This window comes from Typopeltis vanoorti, chromosome 9 (genome assembly GCF_054136105.1).
Source record: "Typopeltis vanoorti isolate ZY-2024b chromosome 9, IOZ_Tvanoo_1.0, whole genome shotgun sequence".
NCBI classification, from domain to species: domain Eukaryota; kingdom Metazoa; phylum Arthropoda; class Arachnida; order Uropygi; family Thelyphonidae; genus Typopeltis; species Typopeltis vanoorti.
In genome coordinates, this window is record NC_143557.1 from 1,201,725 (window position 1) to 1,228,687 (window position 26,963).

Consider the following 26,963-nt stretch of genomic DNA (forward strand, 5'->3'; position numbering starts at 1 on the left):
GTGGGCTGTTGAGGAATCCTGAGGCGTTGGAACATAGGAGTCAATTATCTGCTGGATTTGATTAGGGTTGTAACCATTAAATTCCATTAACTTTTTGATAGTGAGAAGTTCTTGTTGTAAGCTTGAGGGAGATTGGTTCTGTTATGTTGATGATGTCTTTGCTATTTGGCCTCATTCTGAAAATTAACTTACCACTTTCCTACAACAGATCAATAACCTTCACCCAGGCATACAGTTCACCATGGAAAAAGAAAAGGCTGGTAGTTTACCATTCTTGGACATCTGCCTTACAAGCACAGCCTCTGGTAATTTATCAATCAGTGTTCACCAAAAACTTACCTTTACTGGCAGATACATCCATTAAAAGTCTGCTCATCACACCTCTCAAAAAAATTGGTGTTATCAAGTCTTTAATTAATATAGCACATAAGGTGTGCTCCTCTCCCTCAAGCTTACAACAAGAACTTCTCACCATCAAAAAGTTAATGGAATTTAATGGTTACAACCCTAATCAAATCCAGCAGATAATTGATTCTATGTTCCAACACCTCAGGATTTTTAAACAGACTGCAGGGTTCCAATCCTTTATATTTCTGCCATTTTGGAACCAATTGGTAGAATTTTGAAGAAGCGTCATCTCATTTCCACATCTTTTCTGATCAAGAAAATTTCTCATCTGTTGCCATCTACAAAATACAAACTGGCCAATCTATCATTAGCAGATTTTCAGATACCGTGTGAATGTAATCTAACATACTATTTAAACAGGCCGTTCTATAGAAAAAAGAATTAATGAACATCAATATTATATTGAATATATGACACCTCAAATTCTAATCTGGCACAACACAGTATTGACGCTAAACACTAAACAATATCCAGTAGGATAAAGCTCATCTTCTCCATAGATGCAGGTTTAAATATGAACACCTTTCAAAAAAAGTTGCAAAGCCCTTTTACATCGGCCAAATTTGAATCGGAACAATTGTTTCTCTTTCCAAAAGTTTGGGAGGATTCTTATCATATGTATACCCCTCAAAAATAGTTGTTTAATAATACTTTTAATAATATTATTTATTAATATTAATTTCTAGCATGCGGCAACAGTTTTTTAATTGGTAAATCACCGACTGTTGTATATACTTTGTAATCCGGTTCCTTTTGCTTGTTTCTAAACAATGCACTCTTATTTTCAGTACAAAATATCTCTACTTTCATTTAATTACAGTTAATTACTGTGGTTATCATGTAATTTCTTATTTAAAATCAATATTTGTCTAATTACACATACATTACATTCATGTATATCATTTATTTATATAATTTAACTAAAAAAAATTGCAGATATGCATTTTCCTTCTCCCAAAAAAAGTTTACATTTACTTCAGAAAAAAACAATCTATTTAACCTAATTGTAATTTTTTTATTACTATTAAATATTCCTCTGTTGCCTCCATAGTATTCAGACAATTATCATTCAATAATAATAATAATCCATCATTATTATTAATATTCAGGCCTCCGTGGAGTCAAAAGAGTCATTGTGGGAGGTCCTTTCTAAGAAATGCAAAGTCTATCATACCACTCCATAAATGCATTGACCGTTCTCGCTCTCACCACCCCATCAGGCAATGCATTCCATGGTTCAACCACCCTCCATGCAAAGAAACCACTCCTCACCCTCTTTCTCACCGACCAGGGATGGCCACTTGTCATGACTCCTTCCTGCTGTTCAACCAAGCGAAAGAATTCCCCAGTGTCAACCCTGTAACCACCTCTCAACAGTTTAAAAGTCTCAATCATATCACCCCTCCTTCTTCTACCAACCAAACTCTGCAGTCCACACTCCCTCAGCCGATCCTCAAAACTAACACTGTAGTCCCGACACCATCTTTGTTATCTGCCTTTGTATCCTTTCCACAGTAAATTTATCCCCTTAAAATCCTGGGGACCAGATCTGAGAACAATACTCTAAGTGTTGTCTGATCAGAGTCTTATACAACGGAATGATAACCATTTTATCTCTCTCTAGGTCAGCGTCCTTCTCATTATTGCAGCAATCCTCTGTGTTACTTTCACTACCTTTGCAATATGTCCCCTAAATTTCAGGTTTATGTCAATCATTAAACCCAGATCTCTTGTCTCTCCTACTTCCTTCAGTTTAACTCCTCCCAAAGAGTATGCAGCGTCCCATCGATGTGTCCCAAACCTCAAGACCTTACATTTTGCTGCATTAAACTGACACCCCATTCATTTGCCAATCTATCTAGCCTATTCAAATCCTCTTGCAGGGCTACCAGATCTGCACTATTACTAATAACCCTTCCCAGCTTCACATCATCCACAAACAACCGAATTTCCCCCTTGCAATCCACGGACAATGTCACTGATATAAAGGTTAAACAATATAGGTCCCAGTACTGGGCCCTGTGGAACCCAACTTGTAACCTTCTGCCTCTGATATTGCTCCACCATACACAACTCTGATACCTATCGGACAGCCAATCCTGAATCCAGTTGACCAATCTGACATCCAGACCCATGCTGCAACTTAAATATCAGCTTATCATGTGGCACCCTGTCAAATGCCTTCGCTGTCTAAGAAAATTGCAGTATATACCTGTCCCTCATCTAATGCTCTTGTAACTTTATCATAAAAGGGTAGCTTATTGTAAAACAAGAGCACCACCCCCCCCTCACAAATCCATGTTGACTCTCACTGATAACATTACCATCATCTGCCCAATTCTGTATATGGTCCCACACTACATTCTCCAAGATCTTAACAACTACTGATGACACACAAACTGGCCTATAATTAGACACTTCCGGTCTGCTACAGCCCTAATGCAACGGCACTATCTTACCTTCCTTAAATTCCATGGGCACCTTTCCCACAGCCAGACTTTCATTGAAAAGCCAGGTCAAGGGCACTGTCAGTTTCTTAGCACATTCTCTCATAACTCATGGTGAAATACCCACAGCTTTACTAACATCCAGAGTACTCAGAATGTGGAACACACTCCCCTCCTGCACCTCTAAACCTCGAACCTGCTCTATCCCTCTAGTATTCAGATTGACTCCTCCAAGATGAAATACTCCAATAAAGTGATCATTGAACAATTCCAATATGTCCTCTGCATCAGCCACTCTATTCCGATATTTATCCCACAATAACATTTTTCCACAGTCATTTCTCCTCCTACTGGCCACATAGCTAAAAATTCCCTAGGATTTTCCTTGGATCTAAGGGTCAATCTTTTCTCATATTCCAGTTTCGCCTTGCTTACCATACTAGTCACTCTTCTGGCCTGTGCCTTATATTCTTCATGCATCTTCTCTTCACCTGTCTCCTTATATCTCTTCCATAGCCTCTTTTTCGCATGTAGCTCCTGTTTAATGTTGTTTGTCATCCACTTTACTCCAAATTGTGTCCTCTTCTTCACTCGTGGAATACAGCTTACCATTGCTGCTAACAAATATTCCTTCACAATTTCCCAAGCACTAATGATATCCCAGCCTTCCAATTCCTCCCTCCACGAAACTTCCCCAAGTTGACGTCTAAGACTATTATGATCACCTGCCTTATACGTTCCTGTCTCTTTGATATTCCTGCATGTCTATTTATTTTTCAAGTCAAAACCATATGGTCACTCTCTCCAACTGGTGGGAGAGATGTCATCTCAATTATTATCAACTCTTCTGATGCTATAACCAAATCCAAAACTCTCAAACCTCTTGTTTCCTCTGTTACATGTTGCCTAAGACATTTGTCCCTCAAGAATTCTAGAAATTCCATTCCCGTATTGCTATATGCATCATCCTTTCCCCAATCTATACTGCTGCAGTTAAAATCTCCGATAACAATCGTTCTTCTTGCACTTGCCACGCTCAACTATCTCAACATCTCCTGGTCCCCACCCTCTGTGCTCCTTGGTCTGTAGCAACACCCCACTAAATATTCTGTCTTGCCCACCTCCACCTCACACCATATGCTTTCAAAATCATTAGTGTCACAGTCTTCCAAAGCCTCCACTCTTAGAGGACATTGGTTGTCACTTATCATAAGCAGTACTCCACCATCACGCTTTCCCTATCTATCCTGTCGAAAAATGCTGTACCCAGCAACTTCTATTCCTGTTATTATATCCTCTTCTGTCAACCACGTCTCAGTGATCCCAATAATCTTTGGCCAGGCTGATGCTATCAGTGCCACCAATTCCTCTCCCTTGTTCCGAATACTCCTGGCATTGGTATAAAGCATAAAAATGCCATTGTTTCTATACCCAGCATTATCCCCCCTAGACTCCACTGGGCTCAGCGTTACCTGATGTCGTCCCCCTTTTCCCAAGTACCCATTCCCACAAGAGGCCGCCCCTGCTATCATCCACACTGGGACACACTGACTCGTTCAGAACAGCAATCTCTCCAGATACCTACGTTCTTCCTCATTCAAATGCAGGCGGTCTCTTGCATACAATTCCTCTCTGCTCTCAAACGCACTCCAAGCATCCACATATTCGAATCCTCTCTTCTGACACATTCTCACTATTATATGCCATTCAATATCACCGCTCTTCTGCTCAGCTCGACATTATCATACCTAGGCTCACACAGATGCACACCATCTTTTCTCTCTCTGTCTTCTTTCATACAGCCTCAAGCAAGAATCTCATATCTCTCGCTGCCCTATTAAAACCACCACTCAAGTCATTTGTTCCCACCATCACAATTATCTCATCCACCCTTTCATCTCTCTTAATTGCCATAGCCACACTTTCTATCATTCCTCCTGGCAAACACTCCTCACACATCCTATCTTGAACAGCACGGATCATTGAGTCCCCCATACATTACACCTCTTACCACCATATTCCTCGATTGCTCACATGCATCCCTCACTCTCTCTCTTGTAACAGTTTCTCTCTGTGCTCCCCTACTTACCTGCCTTCCTGATATCAGTCTATCTATAGTCCCTGTGCTCCCTTGCATTCCTCTCATTCCTTCTCTCCTGCTGTTTCCATTCTTTCCTCTTCCATCATTCCTATATCTGACACTCATTCCCTCTCTTCCACTTATCCTATTCTCACCTCTTCTATCATTCATACAACTCTCTCTCATTCCCCTCTCTTCTAATGTTCCCATTCTCTCCTCTTCTATCACTCCCATAATTTGACAATCAAACAACAACAACAAAAAAGATAAAGATTAAAACTTTATTATTATTTCAATAAGTATCTCCATGGAGTCAAAGACTCATTGCAGGAAACTACTGTTCACACAATACCTATCACATCTCTTCCTAAACTAATTCACTGATGAAGAAGCACTCACCACCATCATTGCCAACCCATTCATCACCTGCAAAGCAAAAATACTAGTCCTAATACCCTTGCTAACTGCACTATTTCCAAAGTGACTCCTTGTTCTCTCCCTTCCTGCCAGTACTGAAAAGTCCCCAGTGTCAATCCTATTAAAATCCCTTGAATAACTTATATGCATATATCATGTCCCCTCTTATTTGCCTACAGCTAGTTTTTGAAACCCAGAGGCTGTTAATCTCTTCTCATAAGGAGTATTTCATAGACCCTTCACAACCGTGCCTCTATCACCTCCACCAATTCTTCATCCCTACAGAATCCAGGGAACTGCATATTCCCACCACTATAAACAAACATGGTCCAGATGTGGCTTTATGAAAGCCTTATAAAGGGAAATAATAATAACCACTTTATCTCTGCTTGTCAGTATGTTCTTCACCAGCCATGTATCCTGATGATCTGTTGTGGCCACCTTTGCAATATGTCCTCTATGCTTTAAGATCGCGATCATAATAACTACCAAATCCCTGGCCTCATCAATTTGATGCAGTTCAGTTCCATCAATACAGTACACAACTTGAGATTTATCACTTCATCCCAAAGCGTCTGACTTTACCCTTTGCCACATTAATCTGGCCACTACTTACCTATGCCCATACTGCCAGTCTATTTAGGTCATCCTGTAGGATCTCCACATTAACTTCATTGACTATTGCTCTTCTTAGCTTTGCATCACTGCCAAACAAATAAAAATTTCCCCTTAAATCACTTCCTATATCACTGAGGTATAAATTAAGCACCAGAAAACCAATTATTTAGCCCTATGGTGCACTACTTTGACTCAACTCCTTCATACACAACTCTTTGATCAACTACTTTTGTATCCAAATCACTAGCCTCATATCCATTACCATTTGCTAAAATTTATTCAACAGAGATCCATGTGGAATCCCGTCGAATGTCTCTGAAAGTGTAACTTATCACTGAGTAGCTGTTACTTTATCCAACTCAATTCTCATTTTATTATAAATAAGAAAGCAAATTACTACGGCAAGACTTACCCTTCACAAAAACTATGCCACCTCCCGTCATATGTTATGCTTTTGCGCAGGCCTACACATTTTACTGCATAAGCTTCCCTAACTGATAATCCCACAGAATAGGTTGGTTGCTCCTTATTTCCGGTGGAATCCCATGTCTGTCGAAGTGTGTGTTCACAGGGGCCAGTTTGCCTGCTTTGCAGGATGAAAAACCCCAGGATAAACTGGGGAAAAAACCCTGCTGTCCACACTCAAGACCGGCTAAGGTGGCTATGGCTGAGGAAGATCCTTAAGCTCCTCACGTCACTGATGGGATTCGAACCTAGGACACTCCTTCCCCAGGCATATGGTCGCGAAGCACGTAACCACTAGGCCAACCGCGCGGTTACCCCCTCCCATTGAGTATCATATTTCTATCCACCCAGTCCTGAATTTGAAATCCACAGGGTATTTTACCAACTTCTCCAATATCTCAACCACCACTCCAGAGATACTGACTGGCCTATAAATTAAACTGCTGTCCTGCAGTCTCCTTTATGCAGTGCAGACTAATATTAACTAAAATTAATTTAATTAGTACTTACAATATTTGGACAAAGTCAAATTGCAATCTTCACAGAACACAATATATTAAGATACATGCATACAAGATCTACACTAAGTAATAAAGATGAAACATGTCAGCTGAGAGTAGGTCTAAAGGCAAGATTGCCTGCTAGTGGCTAAATTGAGTATCCTTGGCTGTTGAGCTGAAGTAAGGGAGATGAGAGCTTCACAAATGTTTGGCAGTTTCAAGGAACCAAATTTTTTTGAGGTTAGGGTAGTTTCAAGGAAAAGAATTTCGTATTTATATTTGCTGCAATGGAGTAAAGTGGCATTCTTCCAGCATATTCTATGGTGGATATCCAAAGCATGGTCAACAAGTCCAGAGTGGCTCTAGTGATGGTAAAACATACAATTCTTACATTCAGTAATTCTAATGTTGGCTGTCCTGCTTGTTTGGTCATAGCAGGATAGTTTACAACTAAAAGGGACCTTATAATGCTAATTTTTTTTATATGGTATGTAAGTGGTTGAAAGGTTGTATTTTTTTAAGATTTTTGTTAGTTTTCAGATGTACCTTGGATATATGCAATAGTGATAGCTTTGGTGTAGTCTCTATTCTAGAGAGGAGGAGATGTGTGGGTTTGGGGATTCTAATATTTTTTGGATATAGTAGAATTCTAGCGATTGGCTAAGAAGGTTTTGTGATGTGATCAAGTTTAGTGGAGAGGGCACTATTATCTGAACTAATTAATTTAGCCATGTTATATAAAGATTTAACAATTCCATACTGTTGAGGTGAAGGGGGTAATGATGTGACTGTCTGTGAATGTATGTACCAATGTGTGTGGGTTTTCTGTAAACAAACAATGCCAGAGATCCATTAGGCTGGCATGTAATTAAAGTGACTAGGAAGAGGAGACTGTTCTCATTTTCTTTTTTCTAACGTGAATCCCGTGATGTTGATTATTTAGGTGTGTTAAAAATATGTTGGAGCATCCAGGCCATGAGGTCAAATGGAAAACACATCATCAAGAAAACATAGCCAAACTGTGGGTCTATATGTACTGGAGTTTGGAGCTTTCTCTTCATATATTCCCATGAAGAAGTTAGCCGGGGGATAGGGGAGAGAGAGAGCCGAAGGCTGCTCCCCCTATCTGTTTTTAGAATTTTCCTTGCGAAATGAAATAGCAAAGCTCAGAGTAAACTTAAAGAAGGCTGCTGTATATCAGGAGAAAATTCTGTTTGTTAGTTTTTCAGATGTGCCTTGGATATATTTGAATAAAGCTAAAGTACCATTAAGTGGAACATTGGTGAATAGAAAAGCGACATCTCTATTCACCAGTGTCTATAAACAACGCCCCAAACAGACTTACTGTTATGCAGAGTAACCATTGCAAAGGATATAGTGATATTATTGAATGATCACTTTATAAGCATATATCATACTCATGTAAATTGATGATGTGCAACAAGTAGAAGGGAGAGAAGTATTAGGAGGACCGGAAGTGAAAGAATCAGAGATGTGTCAGATGTTGATTGGGTTAGATGTTAATAATGGGAAAAGATGACATATCACCAAGTATTTTTAAGGAATGTGCACAACAGTGAGTTATGCCATTGACCTGGTATTGTAATGAAAGTCTTGCAGTGGGTAAGGTTCCTAAGCAGCAGAAAGAAGGCAAAATAGTATTACTCTACAAGCATTGTTCTAGAACAAAAGTTTTCAATTATAGACCAGTACGAGGGTGGTTTCAAAAGTTCTTACCATGGATGGCAACACTATCAGCAAGATTTTTTTTTCTAAGTTGGTACATCTGTCATAGGCATCCATGTGAAATTGCAAATCATTCTATCAAGTAGTTTGTTTTATACAGCTGTCTGAAGCAAAAGTGCTGTTTGTATCCCTTGAAATGGATAAAAATTGAGTATCATGCGGTTATAAAATTCTTTGTAAAAGAAGGTTTAACGCCAAAAGAAATTAATTCGAAGTTAATAAAAGTTTTCGGGCACTCTTCTTCTTCATTTTCGACAATTAAAAAATGGGCTGCCAAAGTTAAACATAGCCATACCTGCCTTGAAGATGATCCACTTGAAGGATGTCCAAAAAGTGTAACAACACCAGAAATCATTGATCAAGTGCGATATATGGTATAAGATGACTGCGAGTCAAAATGCATGAAATTACTGAGACTATAGGCATTGCAAATGAATAAGCTTTGCGCAAGATGGGCACTGTGCTTGCTCACAGCAGATCAAAAACGCACTTGCATGAAAATCTCTTAACAGTGCTTGGAGCGTTTTAACAAGAATGAAACTGATTTTGTGCATCGATTTATTCCTATGGATAAATTGATGATTTATCCATAGGAATAAATCGATGACATGGATTCACTTGGATTCACCATTACACACAAGAATTCAAACAGCAGTGAAAACAGTGGACAGAAGCCAGTTGTTCAGCACCAAAGAAGATGAAGTCGGTTCCATCAGCAGAAAAGGTCATGGCATCAGTGTTTTGGGATACTAAAGGCATTTTGTTTATTAATTATCTTGAAAAGGGTAAAACAATAACTGGGGAATATTATTCTGATCTTTTATCCAGACTAGATGAAAAAATTCGTGAGAAAAGACCCGTTTGCAGAAGAAAATAATCACCTTTCATCAGGACAATGCACCTGCCTGCAAAAGTGTTTCAGCAATGGGAAAATTAAGGGATCTGCACTATGAATTGTTGGAACATCCACCTTATTCCCCAGATTTGGCTCCCTCTGACTTCTATCTCTTCCCAAAACTAAAACTCTTCCTCGCTGGTCAGCATTTTTCTTCGAATCAAGAGGTGATTGCAGCTATAGAGGAGTAATTTGCAGATCTTACTGAGAACCACTATAGGGATGGGATAATGGTGCTGGAGCATCGCTGGAATAAATGTATTAGTCTTAAAGTAGATTATATTGAAAAATAAAAATTATTTTGAAATTATAAATCCATTTTTTCATTGTTAGGCCGAGAACATTTCAGACCATCCTTGTAAAGTAATAACCTCACACAATGAGTCTTTTTACTTCATAGAAGTCAAGAACTTAATGATAATAATTATAAATTACAAACATCAGAATGATTGATTTTTGCACTTTTCTGTTATCACATAGGAATTTAATATTCAAACACTGAGTGCCATTGCAAATTACAGACAAAGCAACAAAAGTTTTTAGAATTTTTCCTACATTGGTTAGGGGCAAGGAAATGTTCAGATAGTAGTTATACAAATCATAGTCACTTGGACAATTGATTTATTGAAGGATCAGATAACTGGAAGATCTGATATTAGGAGAGTGCTGTTCTGTAAGCTGCCATTCTCATGTTTTACAATAAGTTTCTAAACTAGGGTGACCATAACTGAAAGCAAAAAATGGGACATCAACTTGTGGGGGGGGGGGCAATATCTTCAAAAAATTAGAAAATTTTTTTAAATGACCCAAAATTCACTATTTGACTAAAAAATGTTAATGTAAATTGGAACAAAATTAGGTATTTTAAAAGGCACCCTTCTTTCATCTATTATATTTTGATGTAAAATAATTGTATGTTATAATAAATTTAGTTTAATCCTTTATCCAAGTGTGAGCAAACAAAGTTTGTGCCTGAAAGTATCTTCAGGACTGGGGTAAGGTGGTACAACACCAGGACACTCCTTGCAAAGGTGGAGAAAGCTACCAACACTCCTATCTCAGTATCTACCATAATGCAAAACACATCTGGTGTTGTACCACCTTACCCCAGTCCTGAAGATACTTTCAGGCGCAAACTTTGTTTGCTCACACTTGGATAAAGGATTAAACTAAATTTATTATACTCTAACCAAGTGAAAAATAAACTTTCAACATCTTTCTCTAAATCTAGAGTAATTTATTAAAAAAGGGTGGCACACCATTTGGCAACTCCTATAGGTAGAGATGACCTACTAATGCTTCTTCCTGGTATCTCCACTCGGGCCTGGCTCCCACTGAAGAGACCTTATTCGCCAAGACGTGAAAGACAGCTCCAGTTCGAAGAAGAAAGAACCTGTGCCTACCAGTCCAAAAGAGGATCCATTTCCCGCGGCCCGAAGAGAGAGCTCCATGCTCACTTTCTACAGAAGTACCTCGGCGTTGGTAAGACCTTTTTTCTTATTATTGGCTCTTTTACCCATTCCTTCTGGTATCTCTTCGCTTGTTGTGAGGGACACCGGGCGTTCCCCGACTTCACCCTCCTTTACCCCCCCCCCCCCTTCTACAGCCAGTAGTTAGGTCTTCCCCCAACAATGCCGTTATTCTTACCCAGAACTAGAACGCTTGGCATCGAAGTCAAGCGGCTCTCAGATGAGCGGACGCTAGTGAAAGCTCTGATTGATACAGTAGGGGCAGAAAACATATACGGTTTCACACCGTACTCAAAAGAAAGATTCCAAATTGTAGTCAAAAATGACCAAACAAGAAGCAAATTATTAGAGGGTTTCCCCCTGTGCGGGACAAACGATCAAACCTTATTTAATAGGGAGTTTACGGAAAACGTTACGAATAACTAGATTTCCCTTGGAATACCTTGAGAATGAAGACGTCAAGAAATTTTTTAGCCAATGGGGCGATATTATTAGTATCAAAGCATCTGAACATGCTGATTACAAAGGCTGGAAAACAGGCGACATTGAAATACAGATGGATATGAAAAAGGAAGTTCCCAACTTCATTTTAGTGGGCCAAACAAGGGTCATGGTTAACTACCCGGGTGTTAAAAGATTGTGTTTCCGATGTAACTCTGAGGGTCACCTAGGGGCAGAATGCCCAAAACTACAGTGCAGAAATTGCAAATCAACAGAGCACAAAATAGTAAACTGCACAGAAGCTTGTCTTAAATGTGGGGACTTGACCCATAAAGTGGACATGTGCTCGCACAGAACACTCTCAGAAGCAGCTGGAGGGACCATAATACCGATCAGGGCTATACCCCTCAGTAAACCTGAGGTATCATCAGGGAGCGATTTTCCAGAGCTCCGGCAACAGACCGAAAAAGAAACACTAGCAGAAAACACAACCTCCATGAAACACGTAACGGGTAAGACACCCAGGGCAACCCGCCACATCAAGGAAATAACAGCCAACTTCGAAACCCACAGCAAAGAGGAAGAAGTCGTAACAACCAGTGCCCCAATAAAGCACACAAGAGAGGCAGAAACATAAGAGGCAAAAAAGGCTAAACAAAGCAGCCTACTCTCGTCAGAAGATGAAATGGACAACATCCAAACTACAAGCCAACGCGAAGGCACCCAGCCCCTTGAGGAGGCGGTAACAAAGACAGGAAACCTATCCCCAGTAGCGGACCAACCTGCAGAACCCCATTCACATATCTGCAGCACGGACATTTATAGCATCACAGAAATGGAATTTCAAAACGACCTCGTTATGGATATTCCAAACAGCTCCGATAGTGAATCACAGGTGGAACATGTAGAGCAACAAACAGACAACACCCCCCCTTCCTCCAAATACCAACATGGATTTTAAAATTGCCACTTTAAACGGCAACGGTTTACGCAACCCCTTCGCACAAAGTACTGTCTGGAAGCTAATGTTAAGGTACAAAATTAATATCCTCCTGATTCAAGAAACCCATTTTTATAAGCATTGGGACGTGGAGAACTTCTCGAGAAGCTACCCATTCACCAGCTACTGGTGCTTTGGGGATGCTCACTCGCGAGGGGTGGGGATACTAATTCGTCCCCCAATCGCAGGGGGGGTTCTTCAACGTCCAGAAGGACGCCATGGGACGTCTAATAACGGTAGACTGGAAGTACGGTGGCCGTACCATCCGGCTTTTTGCAGTATACGCCCCGAACAGCCCATACCACAGAAGCGGTTTCTTCTCTGCCCTTGAAAACTACCTCATGGGAGCAGAACACCTAATAGTAGCCGGGGACTGGAATTGTGTGGAAGACACACGTTTGGACAAAGTAGGCGGGAACGCAAACTCCGGAACCGGCGGAACCGCCGCTCTAAAAAGATGCTGTGTGAATTTTGATCTCGTCGATGTCTGGAGGAGGAATAACCCATCGAAGGTAGAAACAACGTGGTGCCGTGGCCAGATATCGACGAGACTAGATAGGGTGTACGTGTCCCAAAACTTGGAACAATATGTTCAAAGGACACGTCACACCACAGCACACAACATGTCAACAGACCACAAATTGGTCATTTTAAAAATTACACTCCCAGAGGTTATGGAAACAGCCAGAGGTTCTTGGAGGCTTCCTCCTACCTTTCCCAGTCTTTTTAGCGACCAGCTACAGAAACTCTGTGATGAATGGACAAACATCAACTGGGACTGGGAAAACTGGCTGCACTTTAACTGGCAGGCTAAGGAACTGTTTCAAAAATGTGGGCGCGAAAGGGTCTACCAACAACGTAAACGGCTGAGGGATCTCTACAGGGAACTCGGCTGGTACCGGTCAAGCGAACGGAGCGGAGTTCCCTGCGGACATCTTATCAGACAAGTAGAAATAGAGCTGCAGCAAGAGCGGCAGAGTAGAGTCGATGACCTCGACTTTCGCACGAGACTCTATCTCAGAAATTTGGAAACACCCTCCGCCGCATTCTACAATCAACAACGGGTGGCAGCAAACGATGAAAGAACGATTTACCAGATCGAGGAGAAAGGCCAGATTCTAAATTCAACCCATGAAATACTCCGTCACTTTCACCAGCAGTATCTCGGCATCTTCGCTGACCAGCAGGGCACGGATGACTTCAGTGAGTGGGACGTCAAACGTTTTCCCGAGCATCTTAGTGCCCTGCATGACAGGCCGATAACTGCAGCTGAAATAAAAGCCACATGCAAAATGATGAAGACAAAAAAGACCCCAGGGCCAGACGGACTGGGGATAGAATTCTATAGATCTATCTGTGACCTTGTACTGCCTGCACTAGTAAAGATCTTTAACGAATTCCTCACTTCGGGAAACATCCCTGAGGAATTCGCTAAGAGCTATACAATCTTTATCCCCAAAAAAGACCGAGATCGGACCTTGTCAAATAACTGGCGTCCCATCTCCTTAACTAACCTAGACTATAAACTTTTCACAAAAATTATCTGTACACGCATTAAGGGCGGAATAGAAAACATAATAACAAGTTCACAGGTCTATGGAATCCCAGGTAGATATTTAATCTCTTCCTGCTAAGAGACCTAATCAGACTGGCCAAGGAAAAAAAATACCCCCTGGCACTTCTCTCCACCGACCTGGAAAAAGCGTTCGACAGCGTCAGCCACACGTACTTACAGGACACCCTAAAAAAAGTAGGCATAGGCCCGAGACTTCGGCGTACAATTAAACATATGTACGCGGGGGCCTCGACACAACTGTCTATTAATGGGTTTCTGACAGAACCAATCCGTATAAAGAGAGGGGTTAGGCAAGGCTGCCCACTAAGCCCCCTTCTCTTTTCCCTAGCATTAGAACCCCTCATCAAAAGAATAGAGAACACCCCTGCAATTAATGGTATTCCACTGCCCCAAGTTTCCAAACAGTGCAAAATAGTAGCATATGCAGATGATGTAGTGGCCACACTCAGAGACTCTGAGTCTATCTGCATCTATCTTGACATACTGCAAAACTTCAGCATAGTCAGTGGTCTCCGAGTTAATGCACAAAAAACCAAAATCAAAAATTTTGGAAATTTCCATAACACCGGACTTCCCTACGGTTTAGCGCTGCATACGCAGCCGCTAACAATACTAGGAGTTCCCTTTTCTGAGTCGCTAGCTTTACCAGTTAAAAAATTACAGGAAATAAGTATGGAAAAGATAAGTCTATTCAAACCGACCTTTTTCTCCTTTTATGGCAGAGCCACAGTGATAAAAACAATCATTACCCCAATGCTGATGCACACAATCAATATCACAGGCATCACACTGCTACAAGAAAACCAATTATCCAAAAAACTCATAGATTTCTTCTGGAATGAAAAAAAACATGAGGTTAAAAAACAATACCTGCAACTAAAACATGAAGAAGGGGGTACGCTCTGCCTGATCTCAAAAGCTTGCTTTATGCAAATACATTCAAAACCGTATGGAAGGCCTTAAACTCAAACCATATTTCAGGCCTCCTAATTAGATATTTTATAGGACTTTTCCTCCTCCTCTTTGGAACCACGGACTATGCTGGACCCCGTGCAAGGGTTGTGTCCAAGTGGTACCGCACACTAGTAAAATCACTCACAGTACTTAGAGACAAAGGAACAGAAATCCTCACACACAAACCGAAAGCAGTATACTGGGATTTCTTCCAACTCTCCAGGCGTGATACACCAAACCTCGGGACAAACAATGAAATTCTCTTTAAAAACATCAAGAATAGCTGGGGACAGCCTTTTCATCGGGATCTGGCCTGGCGAATAGCTTATGGGTGGCTCCCAGTGAAACAGGTTAAATCTAGGTACGTACCCAGTCCGTGCGATCCCTTTTGTGATGTCTGCCGGGGCATGGAAACGGTGGAGCATTTCTTTTATTTTTGCCCACCAGCCCAACGCGTCTGGCAAAGACTGAGCACAGCACTGGGAATCCCAATGCTATCACTAGAAGAGGTCATACACCTGCAATTCCCGCCACCAGTCAACAAGACCCAAAAATTCGCCATTTTTTTAATTAACGTCTTAAAGTATCACATCTGGAAGGTACGAAAAAAATCCCAGGTACGGGACGCAAATTTAATGTACGCAGGAATAAGGAAAGGTTTCTTTTTTTACCTTCCTAAATTTCTTGCGCAAGAGAGACATCTACTAGGCGACTTTAAATTTGTGAACAAATACTGCAAATCACCGAAAATATGCTTTCTTATACAGGGATGCATCAAGCCCTGTATATTTCTTTAATATCTCCAAAACTCCACCTAACTCTCCCTAGGAAAAGAAACAACCACTCTGTTCTTCCTCGCCACAAAGCTTTCGCTTCGCTGGTACGGTTTCCTTTACTCCAAATAAGGGGGGTAGATCTGAGAACCCAGGCTGCAAAGGCTTACTGCGAGGCAGTGCTGCTCCTTGTGAGCGGCATCTCCCAGGCCAGTCTTCTACCCCATTCTAAGTCCCAGTGGTACCAGGTCTGCAAGTTCCTTATTCTGTTCCCTTTCAGATCAACTGACCGGACCTTAAGTCCTTTGATTTTTATGCAATTAAAAAAAAGTTCTAACTGAAATTATTGTTTTCAAAACAGGTCAATGGATCTCCTTCATAGTTAACTGACGAAATTATTAAGGATAAATTTATAAGTGAACTATTAGTCAAAATTTTTATGGTTAATTTTTTTTTTTTTTTAACAGATAAATTGAGAATATGTGTCACAGACCAATTAGCCATATAAGGCTAAACAGGTTTACTGAGGCCTCTTTTACCTCCTACTATCCTACTCTATCTTTCATTATTCTCCTCTCTTACTGTTTGCTGACCATCAGCATGCTTTATTCTCCAAAGGCCAATGATGAAAAACATGAACTCCCATTCGACCTAAATAAAGGTCGAAACTAGTCGGGTTGTGGCCCTTCCCTTGATGCATAACATTAGACATATCCGCAAGGAGATGTGTTTTGCATTATGGGAGATACTGAGATAGGAGTGTTGGTAGCTTGCTCCACCTTTGCAAGGAGTGCCCTGGTGTTGTACTACCAGTCTTGAAGATACTTTTAGGCACAAACTTTGTTTGCTCACACTTGGATAAAGGATTAAACTAAATTTATTATACTCTAACCAAGGGAAAAATAAACTTTCAATTGTATGTTAATAGCCGCGAATTAAGTAATAATTCGATAAAAAGTAAATAAACCTGAAAATAAAGTCAGCATTAATATTTTTTTTCAATACTAAGAAAGTGAAATTTTTAAAGTAAAATATATAAGTACAGGTCACCCTCGTATAATGCGGATGTTAGGTTCCATTTCAGAAAATTACAAAAAAATTTTTAAATGACCTAAAATTCACTATTTGACTAAAAAATGTTAATGCAAATTGGAATAAAATTAGGTATTTTAAAAGGCACCCTTCTTTCACCTATTATATTTTGATGTAAAATAATTGTATGTTAGTAGCAGCGAATTAAGTAATAATTCGATAAAAAGTAAATAAAGCTGAAAATAAAGTCAGCATTAATTTTTTTTGTCAATACTAAGAAAGTGAAATTTAAAGTAAAATATATAAGTACAGGTAACCCTCGTATAACGCGAATGTTAGGTTCCTTAGAAATGGCGCGTTATGCTAGACTTAGATCACATAGAAAAAGTAGGGTTAGGTTCCGAAATTGTTTTTTTTTAAATTATATAAACAACGACATATCCAACAAAAATAACATTTTTACTTAATTCAGGTAATTCATGTAAGTAAAGAAAACAAACTATGAGACAAATACGTAGTATAAAATCATAAAAATTACAAATTGTACATAAATTTCATTGTACATAATGCATAAATGTTTTAGACAATAAAATAAAGAGCATATTTTAATCGTCATCACTGTCTTCAGAAATAACATTTCATAGATGTTCTTTAAGTGGACGGAGGTCGTCACCACTTGAAATTTCTTGGACATCATTTGTATAATTCTCATTGCATATTCAGCTGCTTTAGTCATCAAGAAGTCAGTAATAAGGCTTTGCTTTCCACTCTGCTGCAATTTTTTATTAAGTTCATAACATGGCGCTAAACAAATATCCAATTGTCTTGTGGATTTTCCCGAGCGCTCCATTGATGAATCATTATCCATAAAATAACTTCCTAACTTCAAAAGATATATTTCGGCGATTACACCACATTTTTTATTCAGTTATTCAGTTATATAAAACACTGAAATAATAGTTCCTGACAAGTTTTGTAAATTGTAGGATTTACATCTTCAGGGGGTAAATAGTATAACTTAAAGTTTACACAAGAGAATTAATAAATACAATTCATAACCATCTGGCTATTCATAAAACTCAAATTACAGAATGCACATATATAACGTTATTGACGTTGAACAATACTGGACGATGTCACGTGTTCTTGTTCTGGTTCATACAGTCCGAGCTCAGATTGAGGTAGATTTTTATTAGAGCTGACCACACTTGATGGAGAATTAAACCTTGATTTTTAATGCATTGGGTTGGGTTTTTTAGCATATTAGCAGCCTCTTTAAATTTTCTTATATAACTGTTGTTTTCTAATTATGACATTGTGGTTTTTTGCCAGAGTACATCGTGTCCAGTGGAAGTGGTATGGAAAGCAAGACCTGTTTTTTGTTCTCTTTTGTATTGTACGTCTTTTTGGTGTTCAGCCATGAGTATTTCTCCAGATCTTCCTGTCTGTCCTACGTAGCAAACTCTGCAAGAGCAATGGATTTTGTAGACTCCTGGTTTTTTAAGAGGATGATGAGGTGGTTTTGGTGAATGTAGGAATCTTGAGATTTTTTCCATAGGAAGGAAGGCTACTTTTACGTTGTGTTTGTTCATTAATTTGGCTAGCTTATCTGTAACATTTTTGATATAAGGAAGCGAGATTGCGTTTGTGTAATCCTGTTTTATTGTGTTGTTAGCTGGAGGCATTTTGAGGATTCTTTTGATGGTTTTTGTTTCATATCCATTTTGTTATAGGATCTGTGTTAGGTATTTTAGTTCTTCATTACATCTTTCTTGTGTGCTGGAGATATTGTATGCTCTGTCTCGAAGAGTTTTAATTAAGCTTATTTTTTGAGAAGGATGGTGGTGTGAGGTTGCACTTATAAATCTTCCAGTGTTTGTCGGCTTCCTATATACTGAGAAGGAGAGTTTACTTTCTTCATTAACTTCTAATAGAATATCCAGAAAAGGAAGTTTCTTATTTTTTTCTTGTTCTAAAGTGAATTTTATGGTGTTGTGCAAATTGTTGAGATAATCTTTGAAATAATTTGAAAAACACCTAGACAGAGACCCGACTTGGCCTACACACAAAAAAAGCAAATGATCTAATAAAAAAAGTGCCTCTCTGGACGGAAGAACTTAAAAAATACTTATAATCAAAACATCCTTTGATACCAAGAATATATGGTGTTCCAAAGATCCATAAGACAGATATACCTTTAAGACCAATAGTAGATGGAAGAGATTCACCAACTTCCTACTTCGCGAAATACCTCACCAACATGATCTCACAACATATAGGAAAAACATCTTCCTTCATAAAAAATAGTAAACATTTCATAGAAAAAGTGAAAGATATACATATTGGTCCAACAGACATCTTAGCAAGTCTCGACATTATCAGCTTGTTTACAAACGTCCCGAGACAAGAAATTTTGAATCTCCTCTAGAAGACCTCTTCCCTCAGGACATCTTGAATCTTTTTAAACATTGTATAAACAATACTTTTTTCACCTATAAAGATAGAATCTGGGTACAAAAAGAAGGACTGGCCAAGTGTTCATCATTATCACCGGTATTAGCAAACCTATTTATGGAAAATTTTGAAAACAATGCTCTTAAGAATTACCATAAAAAGCCAAAAATATGGCTACGCTATGTGGACGATATTTTCATCATATTCAGTGGAACAACAGATGAACTTATCAATTACAAAGATTATCTGAACAATTTGCACAACACCATAAAATTCACTTTAGAACAAGAAAAAAATAAAAAACTTCCTTTTCTGGATATTCTATTAGAAGTTAATGAAGAAAGTAAACTCTCCTTCTCAGTATATAGGAAGCCGACAAACACTGGAAGATTTATAAGTGCAACCTCACACCACCATCCTTCTCAAAAAATAAGCTTAATTAAAACTCTTCGAGACAGAGCATACAATATCTCCAGCACACAAGAAAGATGTAATGAAGAACTAAAATACCTAACACAGATCCTCCAACAAAATGGATATGAAACAAAAACCATCAAAAGAATCCTCAAAATGCCTCCAGCTAACAACACAATAAAACAGGATTACACAAACGCAATCTCGCTTCCTTATATCAAAAATGTTACAGATAAGCTAGCCAAATTAATGAACAAACACAACGTAAAAGTAGCCTTCCTTCCTATGGAAAAAATCTCAAGATTCCTACATTCACCAAAACCACCTCATCATCCTCTTAAAAAACCAGGAGTCTACAAAATCCATTGCTCTTGCGGAGTTTGCTACGTAGGACAGACAGGAAGATCTGGAGAAATACTCATGGCTGAACACCAAAAAGACGTACAATACAAAAGAGAACAAAAAACAGGTCTTGCTTTCCATACCACTTCCACTGGACACGATGTATTCTGGCAAAAAACCACGATGTCATACATGGAAAACAACAGTTATATAAGAAAATTTAAAGAAGCTGCTAATATGCTAAAAAACCCAACCCAATGCAATAAAAATCAAGGTTTAATTCTTCATCAAGTGTGGTCAGCTCTAATAAAAAATCTACCTGAATCTGAGCTCAGACTGTATGAACGAGAACACGTGACATCGTCCAGTATTGTTCAACGTCAATAACGTTATATATCTGCATTCTGTTATTTGAGTTTTTTGAATAGCCAGATGGTTATGAATTGTATTTATTAATTCTCTTGTGTAAACTTTAGGTTATACTATTTACTCCCTGAAGATGTAAATCCTACAATTTACGAAACTTGTCGGGAACTATTATTTCAGTGTTTTATATAACTGAATAACTGAATAAAAAATGTGGTGTAATCGCCGAAATATATCTTTTGAAACAATTAACCACAGAAGTCTACGCCTGCAACTTCCTAACTTTCTTGCCAAGTCCAATCCTTCTGCTAATTTCTTTAAACTAAATTCTTTAACGGATTCATCACAATCAGAATCGTCGGCAGAACTTTCACCGCCAGTTCGTTCGACGGCATCTATTAATTGTACCAGTTGCTCCTCATTTAAATCTGTTTCTCCATCAATTAATTCACTAATTTCGTTTTCAACCATATCGCAAAAGCCGTCTCTGCCAAAAATGTGTTTGATGTTTATTATACAAAAGTTTGTTCCAGAACGGCTTCAGGCCATATATTTTTCCAGCAAGCATTCAGCGTAGAGGGTTGTAATTCCTTAATGGACAGCGAAATGTTTTCACACAATTCGATATTGAAAACTCTTTCTACGCTTTAGGCAGTGTCACGTTTGGATTAGATTCCATTTTTTTCAAAATTAATTGGAATGTTCGCCGAATATAATATGACTTAAATGTTGATATTATTCCTTGGTCGAGTGGTTAAATAAATGAAGTAGTATTAGGCGGCAAAAAAGTTATTTTAATATTCGGATGGCTTAAATTTGTTGGGTGGCCTGGTGCGTTATCTAAAATTAGTAGAATTTTGAAGTCCACATTCTTTTTCTTTGTGTAACTTTCTACATCGGGTACAAAACACTTAAAAAACCAATTTTCAAACATGCTAGTTGTAACCCATGCCTTTTTGTTGGCCCGCCAATAAACAGACAGGGTGAACTTGTCTAGCCCTTTCATCGCACGAGGATTTGCGGAGCAGTTAAGAAAGATTGGTTTTGTCATGTAATCACCTGATGCATTACTACAAAACAGTAGAGTAATTCTATCTTTGGAAACTTTGAATCCAAGAGCTGATCTTTCATTTTTCGAAATATAGGTGCGTCTTGGCATTTTTTTTCCAATATAACCCAGATTCATCTGCATTGAACACCTGGTCTGCACTATAACCACCTTATTTAATAATTTTTAAAAGTTCTGCTGGGTATTTCCAGGCAGCTTCAACGTCTGCTGATGCTGAGTCTCCCTGGATTTTAAGATTATACAAAGAAAACCGCTTTTTAAAGTTTTCGAACCAACCCTTAATGGCACAAAATCCATGCTGAGAGATTTATTCTGAAGAATCTTGATCAAGTTCTTTTAAATGTTTATAAACTTTGACAGCTTTTTGCTTAATAAGGTATCCATCCAAAGGAATTTTCTTTTGAGTGCAATCTTCTATCCAAATCATTAGAGATTTCTCCATTTTTTCTATTAGAATATCGCCAACACGAGCAACACGCTTTGCACTTACCATTGACCCAGCAATAACACTTTCTCGGTTTTATGTTCATTTTGTTTGATTGTTCGAATTCTTGATTCATTTAAATTCAGACTCCTTGCAACAACTCTTGGTTTTTCTCCAATTTTCAACCAATCCAAGATTTTCAGTTTTTCTTGGAGAGAAATGAATTTAATATTGTTTTTTTATTCCTTTCGTTGCAGTTTTAGTGGCCATTACAATAAAATTAACTTTTACATAAAAAAAGCATTACATATGTATGTAACTCACTAGAAAATAAACTGCTCAGCTTGAGAATAACACACTTATGATTTTTAATGCACTTTTCTGGCAGAAAACGAAGACAATTTTCAACAATAAACACTTTATACTGTAAACCCTAGATGGCGAACTTATGGCACGCTTGAGAATTTTGCTGGCTCTTCAGTGACTTACAGGTGATATCTTTTCATACGCTTATAAATTATTCAACTTTTTTTTTTTAAATTATTACAATACGTTCAAGCTGAATTTTGTTTTACACAAAACAGCAGCTATAAAGAGTTGCATATGATTGGTGTGGTATTAACAAAAGCTCGCACAACCCCAAAACAAAGGCAACCGACAAGTATTGAGTTGAAATGCTAATTCTCTTCAATTGAATTCCATAACATTTGAAACTGTCATAACAACATTCACCATTAGTTTTAACACATTCATAACAGGGTATCATTTATCATTCTGACAGAACTTCTCATTACTGACTGGCTCAACTCACACAAACGTTTCAACCCTTGGTTGAATTTTATGGCTTCTTGTTTGCGTTTGAGGTGGCAGGCGAACTCACACGAATTCGTTAAATTTGGCGAATTCATTATATGGCATGTTTCAATTCTTGGTAGAATTTTATTTTAAGTTAGCCTTTGTGATCTGTCATAATAACATCGAGAATTTCAAATGCAACAAAACAAACACTTATTTCATAATTGAAAAATTGGACAATAGTTTTTAGTTAGATGCTGTGTTTCAGTGTAACATATGGTTTTGCTTAAGTCAATATAGCATAGTTTCTGTGAGAGGAGGACATATGATTTATTAGTTGGTGCTGTTTTTATTTCATCTGTCTGTAATTGCACTATTTGTTGAGAATGACACAGACTGCAAAAGCCTCTGTACAGCACCTTATTCAGTGATACAATAAAACTAAATTCGATACTTATAACTACTTGCGCGATACGGGCAGACACAAATTTAACGAAGATAAAATTTGATTTTTAAGTCCTGCGGTGAAAAATATATGAAAAATAAATAAATAAAATAAAGGGTTACTAGAAATTGTAGACTGCATTATATCGAAACCGCATTGTATAAGTACCATTTTATACAAGGTTTACCTATACTTCTCAAAATTTACTGTTTGATGTACAAGAATTTATTATTATTATTATTTTTGTTTGTTGTGGCTAAATCGCAGTTGGTCTCTTATATACTTCTCAGAAAAATGTATCTTTTTTTAATATTGTTGCCTTTATGCATTAGACTTGTGAAAATCATCACACACCTCATTCCTTTGGAATATATTTTTATAATTATCGCTGATTTTACTGTGTCAATATCCAATTGCTTTTTTTCTTTGCTCCATAATAAATTCACTACAGAGAACATCTTTCTACTAAATTATTGGAATTAGGAGCATTGTCAAATATAAATTCAACAATGGTTTTCATTATTCTCAAAAGGAATGTTTACATTATGAAAGTGTTGGAAAGCTATCGGAAAGAAACGAAAAAGCCTGACATTTTGATGATAGAAATAAATCCATATATGACTTAGAAGTTATCAGAATATAACAACACTCTTTATTTCTACAACAGTGGTTTGTTTTACGGATGTCACATGAAGATATTTCAGCTTGGAAATCAGATATTGAAAAATGGGACAGATGGGCACTACTCTAACCTAAACATCACTAATGCATTGATTAATTCAATAATAAATGATACCTCTGATTTTTTACTTAAGTTGCACAGAACTCTTACCTCATATCGATCACTAAGTTGCATAAGATCTGCCAAATGTTCTGTGGTTAACTGTCCAGTATCCACATGCCCTCCATATAAATATTCCAGAAATATCTGAAATAATGCTGGACTTGTATCATGGATAACAATTTTTCTAGAAAGGAAAAGAGTCACTAAACTGAAATAATTAGATAATTTTGATTCATCATTTTGAATAAACTTAATCCTTAATAATAATAAATGAACTATTAGCATTTATATTAGTACTTAATTCAAAATATAAGACTTATTGTTAAACTGACCATAGATTTTTAATTCGTACGTATGTTCGTACAATATTGCCTACCGGTTTCGCTAGTAACAGACTAGCTTTCTCAAGGTTTGCACAGTAGAAAAAAATGGTAAATGCAATAAAGGTTTAAGAATACAAAAAAAAAAAAAAAAACATGTTAGTACCTGTTAGGTAGCTAAGGTAACATGTTCGCGTGACATTTCCACTCAGTATCATGAACACGCATTACATGCAAACGCGTGATATGATTATTTGCGTACTGTAATTCTGTTGAACTGAGGGGAATTAATTAGATTTTTCCAAGTATCGTTCAGTATGGCACCTTGATTTCTGTTTAGGTTGCTGCCTGTATGTAGCACTACTGCTGTTCTTTAAATAATCGATGTCTGTAATCTTTGTCTACGTAGAGCATAGAGTTGTTATTCCAGTCTATAGTGTGGTTCAAAGTTAAAAAGTGATGTGCTAACCCGGAGGTGATCATTCAGTTGTGATTTACATCACCAACATGTTCTTTCTGTCTATTTCCAGGCTTCTCGAAGTTTGTCCAATGTAGGAAAGACCGCAGGTGCATGGAATATTATACACATCTGGATATTTATAAAATGGAACACTGTCATTAGGAGATCCTAGAACCTCTCTGATGCTAGTACTTGGTTTAAATACAACCCTAATGTTATGGGCCTTTAACAATCTCGTAATTTTGGTGAAAATTGAACCCATAAAGGGGATGACTGCTGTTGAAATTTGCTGGGAGACTGTTCTTTCTTGTTGGTTATCTTTGTATAGAAATTTGTTGATGATGTTTCAAGGATAACCATTTTGTGATAGTGTTACAGCGATTTGAGACAGTTCTGTTTGAACTTCTTCATCGTCGGAGATAAAGATTCTAGCTCGATTTCTCAACATGTGGATGATGCTCTGTTTATGTGACCTATGATGGTTTGAAGAGTAATGTAGATATCATCCAGTTATAATCCTGTATTATAACATTAGGGTTGTATTTAAACCAACTACTAGCATCAGACAGGTTCTAAGATCTCCTAAAGACAGTGTTCCATTTTATAAATATCCAGGTGTGTATAATATTCCATGCACCTGCGGTCTTTTCTACATTGGACAAACTTTGAGAAGCCTGGAAATAAGACAGAAAAAACATGTTGGCGATGTAAATCACAACAGAACGATCACCTCCGGGTTAGCACATCACTTTTCAACTTCGAACCACACTATAGACTGGAATAACAGCTCTATGCCCTATGTAGATAAAGATTACAGACATCGATTATTTAAAGAACAGCAGTAGTGCTACATATAGGCAGCAACCTAAACGGAAATCAAGGGGCCATACTGAACGATACTTGGAAAAATCTAATTAATTCCCTCAGTTCAACAGAACTACAGTACGCGAATAATCATATCACGCATTTGCATGTAACCGTGTTCATGATACTGAGTAGAAATGTCACATGAACGTGTTACCTTAGCTACCTAACAGGTACTAACATTTTTTTTTTTTTTTTGTATTCTTAAACTTTTTTGCATTTACTGTTTTTTTTCTATTGTGCATGCCTTGAGAAAGCTATAATAAATTTAGTTTAATCCTTTATCCAAGTATGTGCAAACAAAGTTTGCACCTGAAAGTATCTTCAGGACTGAGGCAAAGTGGTACAACACCGGGCAACTCCTTGCAAAGGTGGAGCAAGCTACCAACACTCCTATCTCAGTATCTCCCACAATGCAAAACCCATCTCCTTGCGGATATGTATAATATTATGCATTAAGGGAAGGGCCATAACATTATACATATCCGTAAGGAGATGTGTTTTTCATTGTGTGAGATACTGAGATAGGAGTGTTGGCAGCTTGCTCCACCTTTGCAAGGAGTCGCCCGGTGTTGTACCACTTTGCCCCAGTCCTGAAGATACTTTCAGGTGCAAAATTTGTTTGCACACACTTGGATGAAGGATTAAATTAAATTTATTATAGTATGACCAAGTGAAAAATAAACTTTGAGAAAGCTAGTCTGTTACTAGCGAAACTGGTAGGCAATATTGCACGAACATAAGTACAAATTAAAAATCTATGGTCAGTTTAATTTAACAATAAGTCTTATATTTTGTAACATTTTATGACCAAAAACATGTATAATTTAAGTACTTAATTCAATTTTCCAATTCCTAAGGAGTCAAAAGACACTGTAGGGAATGAACAGAAAATAGGGAACTTCCCTATTTTCTGTTCATATAGAATCATAGTTCCATTTGAGCTATGATTCTATCTGTTGGCTTGGCTTTGGTTATTTTCTTGCTTAAGTAGTACTTTCTGCTGACTGATTATATAATAATAATAACAATAATAATAAGGAAAAAAAGAACATCCTGTATTATCATGTTCATACAATATTCATAAGCAAATTCCAAATTAATTATTCTTATGGCTCATTCGTGGTGTGAGACTCACTGTGAGAGGTCCAGTGTAGGTACTGCAAAGACTTCATTTCAACAACTGTGGAAACCCTCTAGGTTATCTTCACCACCTCTGTAATACATCCCCTGAATTTAAATTCCTACAATTTCTCAAAGAAAAAAAAAAAAAAAGAAAAAAAAAAGATTCATGCTGTAGGATAAATACCAGATGAGTAGGACTGCATGAAAAAGTGTTACAGGATAGGTGTTATTTCTGTAGCACAAGTTCTAACTACCACTGAAGGTATACCATTTGGACCAT

General features: G+C 37.9%; 1 protein-coding gene across 1 annotated transcript in view; it reads right to left on the minus strand.

Moving 5' to 3' along the window:
• The window catches only part of LOC150102843 (uncharacterized), an 836,492-nt gene that overhangs the window by 212,212 nt on the left and 597,317 nt on the right, over positions 1-26,963 (minus strand). The window contains exon 18 of the mRNA XM_090397955.1: positions 23,963-24,098. Coding sequence (XP_090254081.1) covers positions 23,963-24,098 — 136 coding nt within the window. The remainder of the gene's footprint in view (positions 1-23,962; positions 24,099-26,963) is intronic.